This window comes from Gopherus evgoodei, chromosome 18 (genome assembly GCF_007399415.2).
Source record: "Gopherus evgoodei ecotype Sinaloan lineage chromosome 18, rGopEvg1_v1.p, whole genome shotgun sequence".
Taxonomy (NCBI): domain Eukaryota; kingdom Metazoa; phylum Chordata; order Testudines; family Testudinidae; genus Gopherus; species Gopherus evgoodei.
In genome coordinates, this window is record NC_044339.1 from 4,144,179 (window position 1) to 4,164,755 (window position 20,577).

Here is a 20,577-nt window from a genome sequence, read left to right on the forward strand (position 1 = left end):
ATAAGCTAGACCTGTGCACTGATCCCTTAAACGCCACTAGGCACTCAGAGGCCATAGTAAATATTGGCGGTGGTAGAGTGGCACAACCGTCAGTGTAGACAACTCACTTACAGCTGGAATTTTCCAAATGCATGAATTGGAACGTTGCTGGCCCGCCCGCAGGGTTCTGTGACACAATACCGAGGGGAGCAGAGACACTGGCAGTGCAAAATGCGCAGGTTGGTCCAACCAAGATATTTGATGCTGAGCTTATTTATTGAAGGCCTACAAGCAAGTTCATGAGAGGTTGAGATCAAGAATGTTTTGATAGGTGACTGGTTCCTGTACCGACATCAACGTTCGCTGCCTCTGGTGACGGGATTGCTGAGGTTAAATCTAAGCTAAACAAGCAGCTGCAGACAGAGGTGTCAGCTAGACATCCTTCCTAAGAAGTCCCCTGCACAGTCACTGATGGTACTGCTGTACACTTGCCAGCACGTGGTATCATCAAGGATTTTGTGACAAATTTCAGAATCTACACTGAACACGAGCTAGCAGCAGGTGATGTATACCTTGTCTCAAACAGTTGCAAATCCTTCAGCACAATGAAAGTCACAAAATGGAGCAGAGCTACAGGAGCAAGCAGAGTGCATCATTTAAGGACAAATGCATCGGTACCTCCACAGAAAGTTGTCTTGACAATTAATGAAAATAAGGAAGAGTTTGATTGGCATCATTTGTGCAGAATTATTCAAAACAGAGAAAATACCTGAGCTGAAATAAACCAGGGGTATGTGGTGGTCAACAGAGGAGATATGGCCACCTCACATGAGGCAGCAAAGAACATCCTCAGACATCAAACAGTGATGATAGCAAAAGAGAAAGTGGTGGAAAAGTCAGTATTACCAGATGACATTGACGTATTTCTCTTACTCTTGCCTCATTACCTTGAACAGAGCCTAACATATTCAGTGATTATGGAACCCAGCATCCAAGAGAGAGCTGTAATAGACATCCATGCTACTGCAGAGCAACGCCGGAACACAATACCAGGGCTGTTAGCTGTCCGGGCGCTCTAAGGCTGTGATACAGTAGCTTCCTGTTTTGGCCTCATCAGAATTACTCTGTTGAAAATTCTGCAAGCTAGGTACTCCCTCTCTCTGCTGGGTGACATCAATGCCACAATGCCTGCTGATGCTGAACAAGCACCCAAATTCCTGGCTGCACACTACAGACAATCAAACTGTGCCCCCATGTTAGAAGCATGGCAGAAATCATGGGCAGGGAAAACTGGCAAAGGTACCATATCAAAACCAAAGCTCAGCTCCTTACCACCAGCAAGGGAAGCACTTATAGGAAATGTCAAACGACATTATTCAGGTGCACTGCAGTATGGATGGATACGCAATGACAGTTCGAAGTCTCCATTTCCAAAAACGGAACCAGACAATGGTGCACAGATATTTTGAAGTTAATCAAGGGTAATAGACCCTATAAATCTATGAGCCAGATTGCCAGGAACCGTATTCTGGGCATGCCCTGGAGGTGTGGAGTGTCGTAATAACCTGACAAAATCAGCTTTAGCATTTGCAGATGAAAACAAGGATGAGAAGTAGTGTATTACCTGTATTACTCACGTTGGGATGCTCAACTGTTGTTGGAATGAGATAGAACACCGGTAATCGTTTATAATGACTCCGAAATGCGGTGTTTGGTTACAATTATTATTATATTTGTCATTTTGCTGACTAGATACATCAGGGGTCGGCAACCTTTCAGAAGTTAAAAATCAGCTCGCGTGCCATCTTTGGCACACGTGCCATTGGTTACCGACACCTGAGATACATTTATGGTCTGTTGAATACTTTTCACATAATAAAAAATAGTCACTGTCTCAAATGACAATTAAGGTCTATGCTGTACCTCCAGCCCTCTGCCTCATGTGCCCCTATTAGTCAAATATGTGTTGTTATTGATCAAGATTGCAAATGTTAAATACATGGATTTCATATATTAGGACTCTTAAGCTTTGATTTTGTCTGCTCCAAATCATGTGAACTCCTGCTGATTGGGGGGGCCCAGCGAGGGTGGGATGAAACGTCGGTATTTCAAAACACTCAGCAGTGACAGCGTGTCACGGAGTCACCGGGCGATGCTCTGGAACCTCCTCTCCCTTGGAGCAGACTTGTTCAGGGCAAGAAGCTCACACAGCTTCACCTCCTGGGTCTCTCCTTGGAGCATTCAGCATCCTCTGCCCCTCCGTGCGCTTCCCACAGCGAGTCCACCCCAGCGGGGTCCTGGGGAAGCCACCGGGTTCTGCACCCCCACTTTGCAGTCAGACGTGACTCTCAGCCAGCCAGTAAAACAGAGGTTTATTCGATGACAGGAACAGGGTCTAAAACAGAGCTTGTAGATACAGCGAACCGGACCCCTCGGCTGGGTCCATTCTGGGGGGCAGTGAGCCAGACCCTCAGGTCTGCCCTCCACCCTCGACCCCAGCCAGCTCCAGACTAACAACCCCTCCCTCAGCCCCTCCTCTCTGCTCAGCCCCTTTCCCGGGCCAGGAGGTCACCTGATCCCTTTGTCTCCAACACCTTCAGCTGGCACCTTTGCAGGGGAGGGGCCCAGGCCATCAGTTGCTAGGAGACAGAGTGTCAGGCATTTAGGTGCACTGGCCCTTGGCTCTGCCAGATACTTAAGAACTGACATGGGGACACTGAGGCACCAACACAGTATTCAGAGCAAACATTAAGAACTTTCCCAGTTCGTCACATCTCTCCCCCCTTCGAGACCGAACTGAGCAAGGTCACTCCAGCCAGTGACCTGGGGAAGTTCGAACCCACCAAGGTTCCCATGGATGCCCCAGCATCTCTCCCATCTCTTGGTGTGAGTTACACCAGGACAGTCCAGTCTCACGCCCTCCCTTAGGTCGGGTGTGCTTGATGGCACTTGCAGACCGCATGTGGGAAGGTTTATGCAGCCCACACCCTTTGCCACCCCAGTACACCTGGGATTCAAGCTGGGATTGGGTCTTTTCCCAGCCCTCTGGTCTGTGATTCGGGCTCCCTTGGTTAAGAGCCCCCATCTTGGCCTTTGCCAGCTCTGGGCTTGGGCAGCCGCTTCCCACTTTGTGGCCCAGACACAACACCTCTGCCGTCCCCCCTTGCACTTTCCAGCTTTTACCGTCAGTCCCACCTCCTTGAGGCAGCGCAGCCCCCTCTTCACCTGGGACATCTCTTCCTCCCAGGTCTGGCTAAAGATGCACATGTTATCAGTGTCTGCCAGGGCCAAGTTCTCCATCCCTCTCAGCTTGTCTAGAATCTCCCCAGGCCTGGGCATGGGGTTGGCATTGGACACAGTGATGGCTTTAAGCTTCTGATAGCCCCCATAAAACCAGATCATCCTGTCTCGCTTGGGGATCAGCCCCACGGGTGAGGCCCATGGGCTGTAAAATGGCTGGATCCCATCTAAAGCCAGCATGTCCCTGACCTCTCTCTCCAGGTTCTGGGCTGCTTTCCCAGTGACTCTGAATGGGGAACACCTGATGGGGAGATTGTCTCCCACCTCAGGGAAGAGATCCCCCCGGGGGTCTTCCCCCTTCTTCATCCAATCCTCCCTCTTCAGGTTCAGGGGTCCCCTCACTCTCCTCCCATCCAGCAGCTCAAATGGGAAGAACCCTGTGGATTCCTGGGGCACCACCAGCTGTCTCCCGATTCCCCCCAGTTCTACTTCCCCTTGGGGAGCCCATTCCCAGTACAGGAATCCCTTCTCTTGCAGGACTCTGTCCCTGCAGCCTTCCCCAAGGGGGTTTGCAGCGTTGTGGCCAGCAAGTTCTCTCAGCTTCTCCAAGGAGGGATCCTTCTGCAGCTCGGTCTGGGATCCAGCAGCTGGGGCAGGGAGTGGGACCTGCTCCCTCTCGCTGGCTGGGCCTGGGGTCACAGCCCCCCTGAGCCCTGTCCCTGGTAGCTCCCTTTGTCTCTCTGCTCCACCATCACCAGTCCACGCTGCTGCTGCTTCTCCTGCAGCTTTTCCTCAGGCTCTTGCTTTCTCTCACGGTTCTCTCGCTCTCTCGGGCTCTGCTCCCATCCCATCCGTCTCCAATCTCCTGATGGGGAACCCAATCGTGAAGACCCTTGTCTGATTGGGGACCAGACTCCCGGGGATGCCTGGCTGATGCTCCAGCTGCTCTCAGATCCTCTTGTAGCCCCATCTGGGCCAGGAATCTGCTCCTCAGAGCGGTGCTTCTCCTTCAACTGCATGATTAACTGTGCCTTGGTGAATTTCCTCATGCTTAACCCTCTCTTTGTGCACAGGATCACAATGTTCTTCTCAAGGAGATGGTGATAGGCCATCACTTCACCGTTCCCAAGTGGCTCTGGACTCACAGGCCTGTGTGCTCTTGGCTCCCCCATGGTTTCCAGGAAGAACCCCTGGTGTGCTAGCCCTTCTTGTGATCACCACCTCTTTGCCAGGGTCGAGCTGCAGACTCCTCCGCCCCTGGGACTGCTCCTGCAAGCCCCCGGGGAACCCTGCTACTGCAAAAATCCTTCTCTCTCCCAGGGTCGAGCGGCAAGCTCCTCTGCCCCTGAGACTGCTCACTGCAGTCCTCAGGGGGACCCTGTTACTCCAACAGTCCTTCTCGCTGGTCACACACTCCCAGAGGTTAACCGCCCCCTGAAACCGTCCCACTCTGAGCCTTCAGCACGCCTGGTCCTCATTATCCCTCCTTTGTTTTATTGCTCCCCAGTCACTTACTGCAAGCAGCGCCATTCACGGGGTGCAGTATGTCCCGCCGCTGCCACCAGTTGTCACGGAGTCACCGGGCGATGCTCTGGAACTGCACCCCACCAAGCCAGTCAGGACTTTGGGGAACCTCCTCTCCCTTGGAGCAGACTTGTTCAGGGCAAGAAGCTCACACGTCTTTACCTCCTGGGTCTCTCCTTGGAGCATTCAGCATCCTCTGCCCCTCCGTGCGCTTCCCACAGCGAGTCCACCCCAGCGGGGTCCTGGGGAAGCCACCGGGTTCTGCACCCCCACTTTGCAGTCAGACGTGACTCTCAGCCAGCCAGTAAAACAGAGGTTTATTCGATGACAGGAACAGGGTCTAAAACAGAGCTTGTAGATACAGCGAACCGGACCCCTCGGCTGGGTCCATTCTGGGGGGCAGTGAGCCAGACCCTCAGGTCTGCCCTCCACCCTCGACCCCAGCCAGCTCCAGACTAACAACCCCTCCCAGCCCCTCCTCTCTGCTCAGCCCCTTTCCCGGGCCAGGAGGTCACCTGATCCCTTTGTCTCCAACACCTTCAGCTGGCACCTTTGCAGGGGAGGGGCCCAGGCCACCAGTTGCTAGGAGACAGAGTGTCAGGCATTTAGGTGCACTGGCCCTTGGCTCTGCCAGATACTTAAGAACTGCCATGGGGACACTGAGGCACCAACACAGTATTCAGAGCAAACATTAAGAACTTTCCCAGTTCGTCACATCGCGTCATTAGGCAGGTTCGTGTAACGTGTGGTCTGGAGGTACAGAAGCCACAAAAACACCTTGTCTGGACCCTAAAGCGAGGCTGACCAGAGGGGCTGCCAGACTACAGGTCACGTGCAGCAGACAAACCCAGAGCTGGGAAGAGCAGATGATCGTTGTGAGACGTGGGGCTGGATAGGCTGGTGTTCTCTGAGCTGGTTGCTGTTGAACCGTGGACCTGGTACACAAAATATCTTGGTCTGGGCAAATCGAAAGCTGGAGGTGGGGGTGAAGATCTGCAGTGCAGCTGTTCTGTGCCCTGCTGTCAGCTCCAGCTCAGCTTCTGAGTGAATCTCTGGTACTGCGCCTTGCTCACTTCCCGGTAACCCGTGGCTGAGTGTGTGTGAGATGGGAGGCAGAGCTGCTGTGTCAGGAGTCTTTCCTCTGCCTCTTGTGTCTCCATGGCAGGCACTGTGGTTACAGCAAGGCTTTCCAGGACTCAGATGAGGAGAAGATGCACTATCAGAATGGTCAGGGTAAGTACATGGAGATGTGTCTGGGGTGAGCTGTTCTCTGCCTCCCAGCAAGGGCTGAGTTCTGGGCCAGCTACTCCTGGTCTCAGGTGATTTTCCTTGTCCCTCTGGGTATCTGGGCCCTTGGGCTGGTCTGGAGAGGTCTGTGTTCTGAAGGGGAAATTTAGCTTCCCTGGAGTTGGGTGCCAGAGAGCAGGCCCCCACTGGGGTATCTCTCCGCTGTATCTGGCCCTAAGGGGTCTGAATCACTGCTTTTTGGGCCTGGATTCCTGCTGCCTCTCTGGCTCCCAGAGGGCATTGCTGTTTGCTGTTGGAATGATCTCACTTTTTCTTTCCCCGCTGAACTCTAACAGTGAAGTTCCCCGCGTCAAAGTTCTACGTGGACCCTCACATGTATGAGGACCCCTGCCAAGCCGTGCACGAGTTCACACGAGAGATCGAGGCCTCCAGGATTAAAATTGAGAAAGTCATTGGGTCCGGTGAGTGCCCTGGCTCTGTGCATTTCACACCCTTCAAACTTCCTTCAGAAACTAATTTCTTCCCCCGGCGCTATGGTGCTAATGTTTGTGCAGTACTCTGGAGACGCAAGGGGCTAAATAAATACAGCTCGTGCTGAGCGTTATGATGATCCTCAGTGAGGGTTTGAGCCATTCCGTCGCTTTTTGAGCACAAAAAGCACGTGCAGAATTTTTTAACATATGAAGTGAATGGTCCGGAGCCAGATGCTCAGCTGGTGTTAATCGTTGTAGCTCAGCTGCAGCCAATGGAATGACACTGACTTGTGCCATCTGAAGGTCTGGCTGTCCAGGCATGAGTATCTCCTCTGCTGCTACCTTGAATTTCATCCCCAAAGTTCATGTCTGGGCTGAGAAGACACTTCAGCCATTTCAGCAAAAATGTTGATTTTTTTTTTCTGAAAAGTGATATCAGCTGAGAATAGGGGCTTGGAAGGCAAGCACACAAGAGAGAGGGCGAGCGAGTGAGCTGTCAGCTACTGGTGACACCCATGGTAGGCCAATGGTGCACAAAGTCTGAGTGCCTTCCTGCTTGGCAATTGCACAGAACCGGCCAGGATGCGCAGGCTCAGAGCTGCCTGGGAGGTGCTGGGAATTCTCACTAACCAGCCCTGCTCTTGCTTTTCACCTGGCTTTGTACCCACATTGTTGTGAGGGAAGTTGGAAATCCCGTCATAGGACGTGCTTAGCACACCTCATCATTGCTATGCCAGCACAAAGGTGGGTGAGAGTCTTTATGCCTCTGAGGCACCGAGCCAGGCAATGATTCCTTACAGTGAGTCAATGGTAGGATATAGAACCCAGGAGTCCTGACTTCCCAAGCACAGGACCATGCTGCAGCCTTCCTGTTGGCTCTAGAAAACAGGCCCCTAGTTGCTGGCTCTGGACATGTGTTTAGCCTGGTGGCAGAAGGAGTGCGGAATTGGTGGGGTGCCAGGAGGCTGCAGTGAATTGAGAAGCTAAGCTCTTTCCCTTGTCTTTTCTTGCTTTGCAGGAGAATCTGGGGAGGTGTGTTATGGCCACCTGAAAGTGCCAGGGAAGAGGGAGCTTCCCGTGGCCATCAAAGCTTTGAAAGCAGGTTACACGGAGAAGCAGAGACGGGACTTCCTGAGTGAGGCCAGCATCATGGCGCAGTTCGACCACCCCAACATTATCCACCTGGAGGGCATGGTCGCCAGGAGTACGTTTCTGGGTGCAACGGATTAGAGAGGGCAGTCACATAGTCAGTGCAGGACCATAGGTACAAAAGGGAAGCTGATCTCACAGCCAGAGCCCTCAGGAAGTGCTTTCCTCTCCCAAGTCTGGCAGAGACCCCCTACAACCGAGAGGGCAGCCAGCTGCTGCACAATGTATAATCTCACTAATGGGGGCCTTTCACTTTGCTAACCCCGTTCATCCCCAGGGATCCCCAATATAACAAACCCAAATGCAGCCGCCTTTGGGGTGGAATGTGGCAGCCGTGTCACTGACTATTGCAATGCTACCGAAGTGTGTTGGACCGGAATGGAAACTTCTGTATCCAGTGGGAACTACAGAGGGAATTTAAGGAGATGGGGCACAGATGGCCAATAGGAAATGTGTCCAAAACATGGGGGTAAACATCTCATGGATGGGAGCTCCCATGGTTCCCAACAGGCCGGTGCCACATCAGAGAGACAGCTGCTAGGCAGGCCTACCAGAGGGACATGTTCCTAGGGGGCCCCTGCCGAAGAACTGGGTGAGCACAGGCAGGTGGCAGTGCATGGGCGAAGCTTGCCCTGGCACTGCCCTCACTCTGCCTGCTCTGAGGGCTTCATTTTCAGGGCTGCATATACAGCACCGAATTCCTGGGAGCTGGCAATAAAGTGCCTTTGGATTGCTATGAGCCAGCAGGCTCAGAATGAAGTCCTACCATGAGCCAGGGTCTCTGCTGCTAGCTTCAGGCTCTAGAGTCTAGGAGCCAGCTCCTCGGCCCAGCAACGTTCTCTCCTTTTGACATTCCCGATTAGCATCTTGAAAGGGAGACAGCTTGACACTCGCAGGACTGCTGCTTTTCTCCTTTCCCTTCTAATGTCATTAGAGAAATGAAGGGTTTATTCCTGGCCGCAGCTCAAACTCCTGGTAGGAGAATGCTGCTACTTGGGGCTTTTCCAGCATTCATATGAGAGAGGTGAAATGAGACACCTGACAGGGTTCTTTGTAACATCACATGTAGTGGCTCCCCTCACCCCACTCCACTCTGCACCCCAATGACAGAGATCAGGGTTATTGGATTCGGAGAAGCACTACCCATTAGCATTCATTTTAAAGGCCGCATCGTATTGAATTGTAATGTGAATTTATAGTTTTAAAAGGCACATTGAAATGCAAAGCATTATGGTAATGGGATGCAAATTTCATTTAGACAACGAAACTGACTTAGCAACAACAATGGCGCCTGTACAGAGAGTGTGAGTAGGATGCATGAGTGTGAGTAGGATGCATGAGTGTGAGTAGGCTGTGTTAGTGCGAGCAGGCTGCGTGAGTGTGAGTAGGCTGTGTTAGTGCTGTATGCACACACTGGCATGGTTCAAACGCAGCACCAGGATGGGACCTCACCAGCTCTTTGCAGGGCTGTGGGACACCTTGATTGTCCCTGTGGCCCTGGATTTGCTTCCCTCCCTGCACCAGGCAGGTACCAGGGCTCCCAGAGGAAGGTGACTTCTCTATTAACTTGACCTCTCTTGTCTCCTACAGGCAAATTGGTAATGATTGTAACCGAATACATGGAGAACGGCTCACTAGATTCCTTTCTCCGGGTAATCAGCTCCTCTGAATTTTTATTCATTGCACATTCTTCGGGGCTGAGTGGCTGATGAGGGAGAAGAACAGGCTGATCCACGCACTGCGGCCTCATGACCACTGTGACCGCTGAGTAAAAGCTGCAGGCACTGAGGGAACACTAGCTCCAAGGCATCTGCACTCGGTCTCACGCAGAGCATCCTAGTGTGAGAGGCAGGACCCCTGCTGCTGGTGCACAGGAGCATCTGCCAGGCCTATGCAGTGGGAAGAGTGGAGGGTTGGAGGTGACAGGAGTACAAACTGTCCTTCATTTCCTCGGGCCTGGCCAGACTTGCTCCAAGAGGTGTCTAGGTTTGGAGCCCGAGTGTGGGAGCATTACAGATTGCAACAGATGAGCTGTGTGTAGTTTAATGGGGACAGGGGTCTGGCCCTACAGGTCACAGAGGTCCAAGTCACCATGCAGAATCAGTGGTTGTCAGGTGCCCAGCGAGAGGCCAGGAATAATGTCAGGGTTGTTTTCTCTCCAGAAACATGATGGGCAGTTCAGCATCATCCAGCTGGTGGGCATGCTGAGGGGCATTGGTGCCGGCATGAGATACCTCTCTGATTTGGGCTACGTGCACCGGGACCTGGCTGCCCGTAACGTTCTTGTTAACAGCAACTTGGTCTGCAAGGTGTCCGACTTCGGCCTGTCGAGAATCCTCGAGGATGATCCGTATGCTGCGTATACCACCACGGTACATTCTGCACTTTCCCTGCCTCTTTCTCTGTGCTGAGTCATAAAGAACAGCAGGCATTCCACGCACCCTTCAGGGAGAGAAATCACAGCCTGAAGCCAAGTCATAAAGCTCAGCCTTAGCTCCACCTTCTTGTGCTGGTGCCATGAAATATGGAGCCCCTTAGACCATTATAAATGATCTGACAATTCATATAATACAAACTCGTTTCTTATACAGCCGTCCATGAAGGGAGTTACAGCACAGTGTGAGCTGGAACCTTTCCTAGCCTGCTCTCAATTACAGTCCACACACCGTGCAGAATCCCAAATCACCCTCTTCATACCCTATCTCCTCTTTCCTCCCATCTCCTATGTAACTGGGTGGGGTAACAGCTCATCTGTCTCAGGGAGTTTCACACAAATGCTGCCACACTGTTACGTACATACAGTCTCAGACTTGGCCTGATGTTTTAATCTCAGTGAGATCAACAGAACAAGCTGAGTTTGAAGTAGATTGGTTCAGTAGTTTAAAAATTGTTTAAAGTTATTGAGTCCCATTGCTGGCTGGAGCAAAAGATTTCTTATTTTAGGAAGAGCTAGCAGTGACCCCCAGATTTAGGTAACCTAACATTTCTGGTATAGAAGATTCTTGTGACCTTTTTATGAGGCACCCTTACCCCTCCATTATATGTTGCAGGCCTTTGACATTCTGCTGGGACAAAGCACCAGAGCTAGAGATGTGCCTTTTGCTTGTTCCATGAAATTCTGTTGAGGTTTGGCTCAGACAGAAACGTAAAAATCACCATTTCCATTCTCGGCCTGCATGGCTCAGCTTGCCAGAATAGTAACTCAGCACAAACATTCTAAGGACAAGCCCCGGCTTCCACCAGAGCAGCAGGAGTGCTGGGAATGAGGACGAGAGCTGGACAAGGCTCCCACCCTGACCACACTCCTTCCCTGACTTGGCACATGGGGTAGGAGCCCATCCCGCACTCTAAGGGCACCACATGGGGCAGGAGCCTATCAGTTCTTGGCATGGGAGGGGGGAGAGAGCCCACCCATTCCCCTCTGAGCTAGCAGACTTCTCTTCATATAGCAGGTACAGTGGGTAATGTGGTCTGTATGTGTTACAGTAACGATGAAAGTTCAGGGTTCAAATCCTGCTGGTGCTGCATGGTGGGATGGCTGGGTTGACACAATTATACATCACAGGATTTGGTTTTTCTTTTAAAGAACATCTTGAAATTACAAACAAGAACTATGTTAAACGAACATGCATTAGATTAGAGCAGGGATCAGCAACCTTTGGCATGCGACCTGTCAGGAAAAGCCGCTGGTGGGCCGGGACAGTTTGTTTACCTGCAGCATCTGCAAGTTTGGCTGAGCGCAGCTCCCACTGCCCGTGGTTCGCTGTTCCAGGCCAATGGGGGCCGCGGGAAGCGGCAGCCAGCACATCCCTCAGCCCACGCCACTTCCCACAGCCCCCATTGGCCTGGAACAGCGAACCGCAGCCAACGGGCACTGCACTCGGCCGAACCTGCGGACGCTGCAGATAAACAAAGCATCCCAGCCCACCAGCGGCTTTCCCTGATGGGCCATGTGCCAAAGGTTGCCCATCCCTGGATTAGAGAGAAAAGGTGGGTGAGGTAATATCTTTTATTGGACCAATACAAGTCAATTACCTTGTCTCTCTAATATCCTGGGGCCAACACAGCTACAACAAACATAATTTAGATCAGTGGTTCTCAACCAGGAGCACACGTACCCTTGGGTGTTCGCAGAGATCTTCCAGGGGGCACATCAGCTCATCTAGATATTTGCCTAGGTTTACAACAGGCTACATAAAAAGCACTAGCGAAATCATTATAAACTAAAATTTCATACGACTTGTTTATATTGCTCTATATGCTATACACTGAAATGTAAGTACACTAGTTATATTCCAATTGATTTATTTTATAATTAAATGGTAAAAATGAAAAAGTAGGAATTTTTCAGTACTAGTGTGCTGTGACTCATATTTCTGTGTCTGATTTTGTAAGCAAGTTGTTTTTAAGCAAGGCGATCCTTGGGGGTATGCGAGACAAATCAGACTCCTGACTGGGTACAGTTATCTGGAAAGGTTAAGAGCCACTGATTTAGGTTACAAAGTCAAGCACGCAAAAATTAGGAAATGCCAAATTTACAGTTGCCTGCACAACATCACTTTGATCCCTGTTTCCATATGTAACCCACTGGTCAGTGCCAATCTGTGTCATGTGTCCCCCTCTGCGCCTGCCCCCCATGGGGTATGGGGCTATTACAGCTCTTCTTTACAAATGCTAACTATTTAGTTCATGCTTTCAGCTCTGGAGGGTTTCCTGCTCCAGTCCCTGAAGTGTTGGCCAAGGAACATGGTCACATATTGTATCCTCATTCGCTGCACAGGATGGACACACAAAGGTGGAGAATTAAGGCCACGTGTGTAACTGTAATGCTGATATTTCTTAATTTTTGAGTGCTCGACTTTGCAATCTAAACAGCGTACTATTAACGTAGATCATGTGTGTGTGTGTGTGTCTGGGCTTTCACATCTTGCCTAAAGCCACCCAACGGGGAAGTAGGAGGGAGAGCGAGAAGCCAAGGATCTCTGTGTTTGGCTGGTCCTTCCCCCGGGATAAACATGCATCCTCCAGTGTCTAATAATTTCTGGGCTTGTTTTCCCTGCTGGGCTTGCGTGCGGGACACCCTGCAGCACCACACCAGACACCTTCTGGGTAGAGGCTTCGTTCCTCAGTGAGCGGTAGGGAGAAGGGGCCCAGAGTCTAGGCTTTCAGGAGTCTAAATATGAGTCCACTCTCTGCTTTATTGTCTTCCTTATAGCCAGCTCTCTGGGGGCTGGTCCACACTATGGGGGGAAATCAATCTTAGATACGCAACTTCAGCTATGTGAATAACGTAGCTGAAGTCGAATATCTAAGATCGGATTACTCACCCGTCCACACCGCGCGGGATCAATGTTCGCGGCTCTCCCTGTCGATTCCGCAACTCCGTTGGGGTTGATGGAGTTCCAGAATCGATATAAGCACGCTCGGGGATCGATATATCGTGTCTAGATGCAATCAATTTTAACCTGCCGATACGGGCGGGTAGTCTGGACGTAGCCTGGGACACCTGCGGGTAGAGGCCTTCCAGCAGCCAGGCTAAATTCTCAGTGCTTTCAGGTTCAGTCCTGCGTGCAAGCAAAACTGTCAGTACTCAGCCTTGGTGACACAACAAGATTATCCCGGCGGGGCTGGGATGTGTCACATGACACAAGCCCTGAGCTGGTCATTGGCCCTTGTCAATCCTGCTCCAGTTTCCAGATCTACCACCTGCCCCTAGAGTGCCCTGCACTCTAGGGTAGACTAGGACAACTTTACCCAACATGGGCATTTGCCACTGAGTGAGTCACTAGCTGAGGGTTTCCAGATGTCCTGGGCAGACACACTCCATTCACCTTTGCGTCAGCGGTGCTAGCGATGGGTGCACGTCCGGTCTCGAGCCCGATGCAGGGGCAAGAAATGGTATTTAAAATTCATCCGCTTTACCACGGTTGGGGTCAGGTCATATTTGAAATAAACACATTTGCTCTGCATCAGCGCCTGCCCAGAGTCTAGTGTTAGAAGCCAATCCTGTGTTCTCATGCTGCCATTGCTAACTGCTCCAGAGTTACCCATGATAGTATGGCAGGGCTGCATCTGCACTGGCAAAGCCAGGACTCATCGCTCAGCCTGGGAGTGCACCCGCGCAGCCAGGCTAGGGCTCAGCGTGTCTTCTGTCTAACCCTGTTCTGAGCTGGCGTAGCTGACATGGTGGTGGAAATGCCTGAGCCCTGCCTGCTGTTGCTACTGGTGGTGAATTATGGGTCCCACTTTGCCAGTGTAGACAAGGCCCAGGAGAGGACGGAGCTGCTAACAATTCACAGGAGGGAGGAGGAACTGCATGCCCTTCCCAGTTAGATGAGCTCCTCCGCCCAGCGAGGGAAGGGAGGGAGACCATTTACATTCAGGCCCTGCAGTGCTGCTGGTGCCAGTCACCGACCCAGAAAGCTGGGGGGTGTTCTTAGGGCGTGGGTGGGAAGCTGCCTGTTCTAGGCTCAGTCTTACAGCACTGGGAAGGGCCCCGCCCGGGGTCCATTGGTTCTTAGGGCTGACACTGGGTGGTACCCAGTGGCTGTGGGTTGGATCGTCAGCACCGACAGGGCTTGGGGCCTGTTTGGTCTCAAACAACGGAGAGCCTTGCCTCAGGGAACTAGGCTAAGCAAGATCAGGCCTGGGAGCTTTTTGCTGGGAGACCCGGGAGACTTCATGGTGTTTGAAAGCACAAAGGATTCAGAGATGGCGGGTCTCTCTAACAGACTGGCATGCTGACAGTCACGGAGATGCCAATGGCAGGCTCCAGGCTGATGCGAGTGGACATTCCCCATGCATGCCTGACCCCAGCTCCTGCTCTGGAGCAGTGAGGCCCAGCTCTGGCTCTCTGCGATAACTGCTGAATGGCCTTGCTGCCCAGGTGCCAGCTCTTTGTCCTGGGTGGAGCCTGTCCAGACAGTTACCCTGTGTTCTGTGTTTCAGGGGGGGAAGATCCCCATCCGCTGGACGGCCCCCGAGGCCATCGCGTATCGCACGTTCTCCTCAGCCAGCGATGTGTGGAGCTACGGCGTCGTCATGTGGGAAGTGTTGGCCTACGGGGAGCGGCCCTACTGGAACATGACCAACAGGGATGTAAGTGAGCTTCGTCCTGCCTGCGGCTGGGCTGGTATCAGGCCGGTTCCCTCCCTCCCTCTGCTGGGGCGGCATCTCCTGTTAACTGAGTGGTCGTGAGGGCTCATGGTGAGATGGAGGCCACTGGGGAAGGGGTCCAAAGCCAGAATGTAGTTCTCTGGGCAAAAGGCAATGCTGCCTCTCCTTGCAACCCCTCGGGAATGGAGCTCGAGACTTTCCGCTGTCTGGGAGGAGCAACCTGGGGCCTCAACACCGAGCTCAGCCGAGCCGTGAAGGGGGATTGTCAAATACCCTGTGTGAAAATATCAATATGTTTGCAGTCCTTCCTTCCACATAGTGTGTGTCCCTGCCCTGCGGCATGTTACTGGGGGTCCCCGCCTTGCTGGTTGTTACTGGGGTCCCCACCTTGCTGGGTGTTACTGGGGGTCCCCGTCCCACTGCGTGTTACTGGGTGCTACTGGGTGTCCCTGCCCCACTGGGTGTTACTGGGGGGCCCCGTTCTGGGTGGCCCCGCCCCGCTGCATGTCGTTTATGTGCTTTAGGTGGGGTTATGTTAGAGGGTTGCCGAGATGAATAAGACAAAGGAAGGGAGGGGGCTGGCAAGTGTGGGGGGTTGGCGCAAAGAGCCAGGCAGCCTGAGGGCTGGTGTGTTCAGCGAGAGACATCCGGAGAACAGATGCCTGTTACCACCAGTGGCCATTGGTCACTGCTTGGGCTGCTCCTGCAGCTGCTTTGCCAGCTTCAGTCTGTGGCTGGCTCCACAGAGCTCTGGAGCAAAGAACCAGGGCGTCTCACCCCGAGCAAACCTTCCTTTCAGGTCATTAACTCAGTGGAGGAGGGCTACCGCCTGCCTGCCCCCATGGGCTGCCCTACAGCCCTGCACCAGCTCATGCTGGACTGCTGGCAGAAGGATCGCAGCGAGCGGCCACGCTTCTCCCAGATTGTCAGCATCCTGGACAAGCTCATCCGCAACCCTGAGAATCTCAAGTGCACAGCCACAGTGAACCGGTAAGGCTGGCCACAGCCACGGGGAACCGGTAAGGCCGGCCACAGCCAGAACGAGCCAGTTAGAGCTCTGCAGGTGGCCTCAGCACCTTCTGCTCATAGCCATGGTGAGCTAGAGAGACTCTTCACCCAACAGCATCAGCCAGTGCATCACAGCCACGGTGAATTGGTGAGAGACTCTCTTGCCAGATATGGCAACAATGGCTTCTCATTGGCTAACATTGGCCAGTTTATGGCCTGTTCTCTGTCTAGAGCCTCATGCCAAGCCAGAGCGGACAGCGAGCTGGTTCACTGCCATGGTGAGACAGTCCAAGACAGAGCCAAGCCCAGGCTCTGAGCTGGCACCGGCCACATCAGGCACTCACATGCCACAGTGATAGGCAACACAACGGATGGATCAGAGCCAGAGAGAACTACTTAAAGCCGCCGTCCAAGCTAGAGCTTATGGCTAACACAGTCCAGGCCATAACCATAATGAGGCACATTAGCCTCCCACCCTGAGTGGTGCTTATGGCTTCAGCGCAGTCATGGCCACAGGCCTGGCTAACACCAGCCAGGAGAAGAAAACAGGCTCAGCCGTGAGTGGAGCAGCTGCATTTCACACACTTGGATTCACATCCACAGCCCATCTCCATACAAAGCTCAGTTGTGCACACAAAATACACCCAGGCACCAAAGTGCATACACAATACTGAGCCCTGGCACTGTGGATACCCCTCCCGCAACCCTCTCTTTGGCTCTGCCTGACCAGAGAGGCCCCCAGCCGTGGAGAACAGTAATTGTGCAATGGTAGAATAGTGTTGGGGCATCAGGCTGCCATCCCCTGCTGCACAGCCTGGGCTATGGCTGCTTTTCTGGTATCTTGACTCCACTCACTGATCTGCCCCTTAGCGCTAAGTTTATGCCTTTTCTCTTGTCTTCAAGGTTCACCCAAACTCCCTTTGACAGAGGCCTTTTTGATTTCACAAGCTGTTTTACCGTGGAGGATTGGCTGGAGTCCATCAAACTGGGGCGGTATCGGGAGAACTTTGCTGTGGCCGGGTATTCCTCGCTGGGGATGGTGATGCGAATGAACATCAAGTGAGTATGAAGGGGGAGAAGTGACTGAGGTAGGCCATGATGTGCTGACACCACGCGTCAACCCCATCGCTGTCTGCTGCCCTCCTACCTTGGGCTCTGTAGATCTTACAGGCTAAGCAGTGTTAGGCCTAGTTAGCACCTGGAGGGGAGAAAATCCAGATACCAAAGGAAGTGGCGTTGGTGCCTCTCTCCTGGGTGCTCTTCTTTATGAGTCAGTCCTGAGCCAATGCACCAAGGTGATGCTAAGCTCTGTGTCTGTGTGAGTGCACGTGCATAGGGCTCTGTGTGTGTGCATGCATGGGTCCATGGGGCTCAGTGTGTGTGCATGCGTGGGTGCACGGGGCTCTGTGTGTGTGCATGCGTGGGTGCATGGGGCTCTGTGTGTGCATGCATGGGTGCACAGGGCTCTGTGTGTGTGCATGCGTGGATGCACAGGGCTCTCTGTGTGTGCATGCATGGGTGCACGGGGCTCAGTGTGTGTGCATGCGTGGGTGCATGGGGCTCTGTGTGTGCATGCGTGGGTGCACGGGGCTCTTGTATGTGTGCATGCGTGGATGCACGGGGCTCTTGTATGTGTGCATGCGTGGATGCACGGGGCTCCATGTGTGACAAGATGGTGTGTCCAGCAGGGTTGGATGGGAGGCTGCACAGTGGAAGCTCAGCGAGGGTGAGACCATTGCACATGATTGCATAATGAAGGGACGCACATCGGAGAAGCTGCTGAGTGGACAGGGCTGTCTGTCCATCTGTCTGTCCGTCTGACTGGGTGATCTGTGAGCAGCTCCAATTTCAGAGCATCACTTTTGCTTGCTCCTAATGTGTCAGGAGCCATTTCCCCTCTGCCTCCCTCTCCCCCTGGGGACGGTGCGGGGGCAGTGGCCCTGGGGTGAGCCATGGAGACTGATAGCCAGTCACTCCTGAGAACAGCGCGTCAGCCCCTCAGGACCAGACAATGGCAGTTCCACCGCTGGCAGACGAGAGCAACTGAGTCAGTAGAGAGGGAGCCCTGTGGCCTGGCCTGCAGCACGGGGAGCTGGGGTCTGACGTTACCTTTGTTTTCACAGTGACGTCCGGAGCCTGGGGATTACCCTCATGGGGCACCAGAAGAAGATCCTGAGCAGCATCCAGATCATGAGGTCTCAGCTGCTGAACACCAGTGTCCCCAGGCGGCACCTCTAATCACCAGCTCCCCAGACCCAGCAGCTGGCTTTCCAAAAGCACTGATGCTGGCAGAGTGGTGGGCAAAGCCAGCGGGAGAAGCACCGAGCCAGAACCTCGAGCCTCTGTGGCTTTCCATTGCCTTGCTGGGATTTGCGCTCCCAAGGGAAAGTGGAAGAGCTTTCCAGGTACATTGCTGAATCTGCTGGCTTCTTCCTCCGACTGAGGGTAGGAGCAGCTTCCAGAGCAGGGCAGGCCACTTCATTTTCCATCCTGTGTCCCTGCTGGGCTGGGGCTCCTAGCGTGGCCTAGCTAGGGGCTGTGCAATAGAAGGGGGCAGCACTACCGACCTGCCCCAGCAAGGGGCGCGCCGCTCAGGCTGGGTCCTGCAAAGGGAGTTGCACTGACTGACAGCGATGGCGGGAGCAGCCGGGCAAGTCTCTTCCGTGTGTTGCTGCCGACTGTGTCTGAGCTGCTGTTGTACTGCCTGGAGGCTTAGCTGGATCTCTGAGCCTTGCAAGGCTCCCCACATCATTGCATGGCAGAGACAGCAAAGTGCCTGCTCTACCCAGGACCTCCAGACCAGCCCCTCCACAAAGCTACCAGGGTCATTGCCACTGCTCTCAAAAGTGTCACTGGAAGACTGAACAGTCTTGAGCCTCCTGCAGTAGTTTCTGCTGGTGCTGTGAGCAGACGAGACTTCCTTGGAGAGGGGCCCAGAAGCACTGGCGCGTGCTCAGGGAGATATGAGAAGTCCTGTCAAAGGAGAACCTGGAACCAGCTAGGAAGTCACCACTTCCTGAATGCACCAGCACTGAACCTAGCACAGGCAGGCCAGGGTCAGGGGAGAGCATGTGTCTTAGGCCTACACGCTCAGGTTTCCTCCCCGAGCCCCAACAGAGCAGAGGCCAGCAGGCTTGTGTCACATGAGGGGCCACATCCCCTCTCACAGTCCTGTCATGTCTTCTGAGGGGGGTTTACTGAACTCTCACTTTGCCTAAAAACAACCAGGGGCTGCCGGCAGCCAGTCTGCCTTGCTGTGCTAAGAGTGCCTGGCCAAGCCTCCCCTCCAGACAGTCACCAGCGGCACCGCTCCCAGCAGCACGCCAAGCTGCGATGCCCCCGCCCAAGGCTCTGCTCAGCTGTCAGATCCTGGCTGCCCTGCAGGTGAGGGCTTCTCCAGGCCACCCGGACAGGAGCTTTGCCAGCTCCCTGCTTGCGCCCCCTGCTGGCGAACGTGCCCCCGGAAGGCAGCAGGCCAGTGCGCTGAAGTGCTTGGACGAGTCGAGCTGCCCCGAGGAGAGACGTGCTCGAAGCGGAGGGACTGGCACAGGCTGGAGAGGAAAACCAGTCTCTTGCTCCCCTTTGTAAATATGATTTTCTACCGTGTTCAAAGCTGTTTTACTACATTGGACTTTAGACATGCAAAAATGGTCTCAAAGCACAGAAAGCCCAGGCCAGGGGCTGGCGGCGCTGCCAAGCCTCTTCAAGGGGGCATGTAGCCGGAGCTCACTGGGGGACCCCACTCCTTGGGGCAGGGGAGACAAGCGCTGCTGTTACTTGTGCGTCTGGGACCCACGCCGCCGGTTTGCAGGCAAGGCCGGAGTCCGCTCTCAGCGACAGCAGAGGAAATCCAGAGTCACTCCGTTGGTTCCAGTGGAGATACTCTGGATTTACATCAGCACATGTGATGGCAGGATTTGGCCCGTGGTCGCCTTCCAGCAGCGCCAGATAAACTGGAGGATGGTGGGATGTGGGGGAAGGGGTTAAAGCCATTTTCCAGTCTGCAATAATCCTGGCTAAACTGAACCCTCCCGGGCTTGGTTTAGTTTTCTATCCAGGGCGTCTACATGTCAATTCTACTCTGGGACTATGTCGTGGGCACTCTACTGCTTCCTATGGAAGCTCTTCTGAACGAGGGCCAGATGCAGTATGTGGTTCTACTTACATTCCACCCTCTGTGCACGCAGACCCCTCATGCACCAATCCTGGGGGCTGTGTACTCGGAGTTTACGCCTGCAGCACACAGGACGCCCAGGGGAAGGGTGCTGGCTGGGCCTTACCCGCCCTGCAGCACGCTGAACACCTGGGGGAGGGTGCGGCTGGGCCTTACCCGCCCTGCGGCACGTGGAATGCCCAGGGGAAGGGTGGTGGCTGGGCCTTACCCGCCCTGCGGCACACGGGATGCCCGGGGGGGAGGGTGCTGGCTGGGCCTTACCCGCCCTGCGGCACACGCGATGCCCCGGAGGGAGGGTGCTGGCTGAGCCTTACCCGCCCTGCGGCACATGGAATGCCCAGTGGGGACGATGCTAACTGGGCCCTACCCGCCCTGTGGCACCCCGGACACCTGGAGGGAGGGTGCTGGCTGAGCCTTACCCGCCCCGTGGCACACGAAAGGCCCCGGTGGGAGGGTGCTGGCTGAGCCTTACCCGCCCTGTGGCACACGAAAGGCCCCAGTGGGAGGGTGCTGACTGGGCCTTACCTGCCCTGCAGCACATGGAACGCCCAGTGGGGACGATGCTAGCTGTGCCCTGCCCACCCTGTGGCACCCCGGACACCTGGAGGGAGGGTGCTGGCTGAGCCTTACCTGCCCTGTGGCACACGAAAGGCCTCGGTGGGAGGG

At 54.0% G+C, this 20,577-nt stretch overlaps 1 protein-coding gene across 5 annotated transcripts in view; it reads left to right on the forward strand.

Annotated features, from left to right (window-relative positions):
• EPHA8 (EPH receptor A8) overlaps positions 1-17,998 on the forward strand; it is a 124,428-nt gene extending 106,430 nt beyond the window's left edge. For 4 of the 5 annotated variants that reach the window (XM_030537444.1, XM_030537445.1, XM_030537446.1 and 1 more), the window contains 9 exons: positions 5,909-5,976; positions 6,327-6,452; positions 7,483-7,668; positions 9,204-9,265; positions 9,776-9,985; positions 14,562-14,711; positions 15,529-15,719; positions 16,641-16,796; positions 17,861-17,998. In XM_030537444.1, coding sequence (XP_030393304.1) covers positions 5,909-5,976; positions 6,327-6,452; positions 7,483-7,668; positions 9,204-9,265; positions 9,776-9,985; positions 14,562-14,711; positions 15,529-15,719; positions 16,641-16,796; positions 17,861-17,975 — 1,264 coding nt within the window. In that variant the 3' untranslated portion in view covers positions 17,976-17,998. Of the gene's footprint in view, positions 1-5,908; positions 5,977-6,326; positions 6,453-7,482; positions 7,669-9,203; positions 9,266-9,775; positions 9,986-14,561; positions 14,712-15,528; positions 15,720-16,640; positions 16,797-17,860 lie in introns of those variants that run through there. The other variant, XM_030537448.1, reaches the window with a different exon arrangement.
• Positions 17,999-20,577: the final 2,579 nt, after the last annotated feature.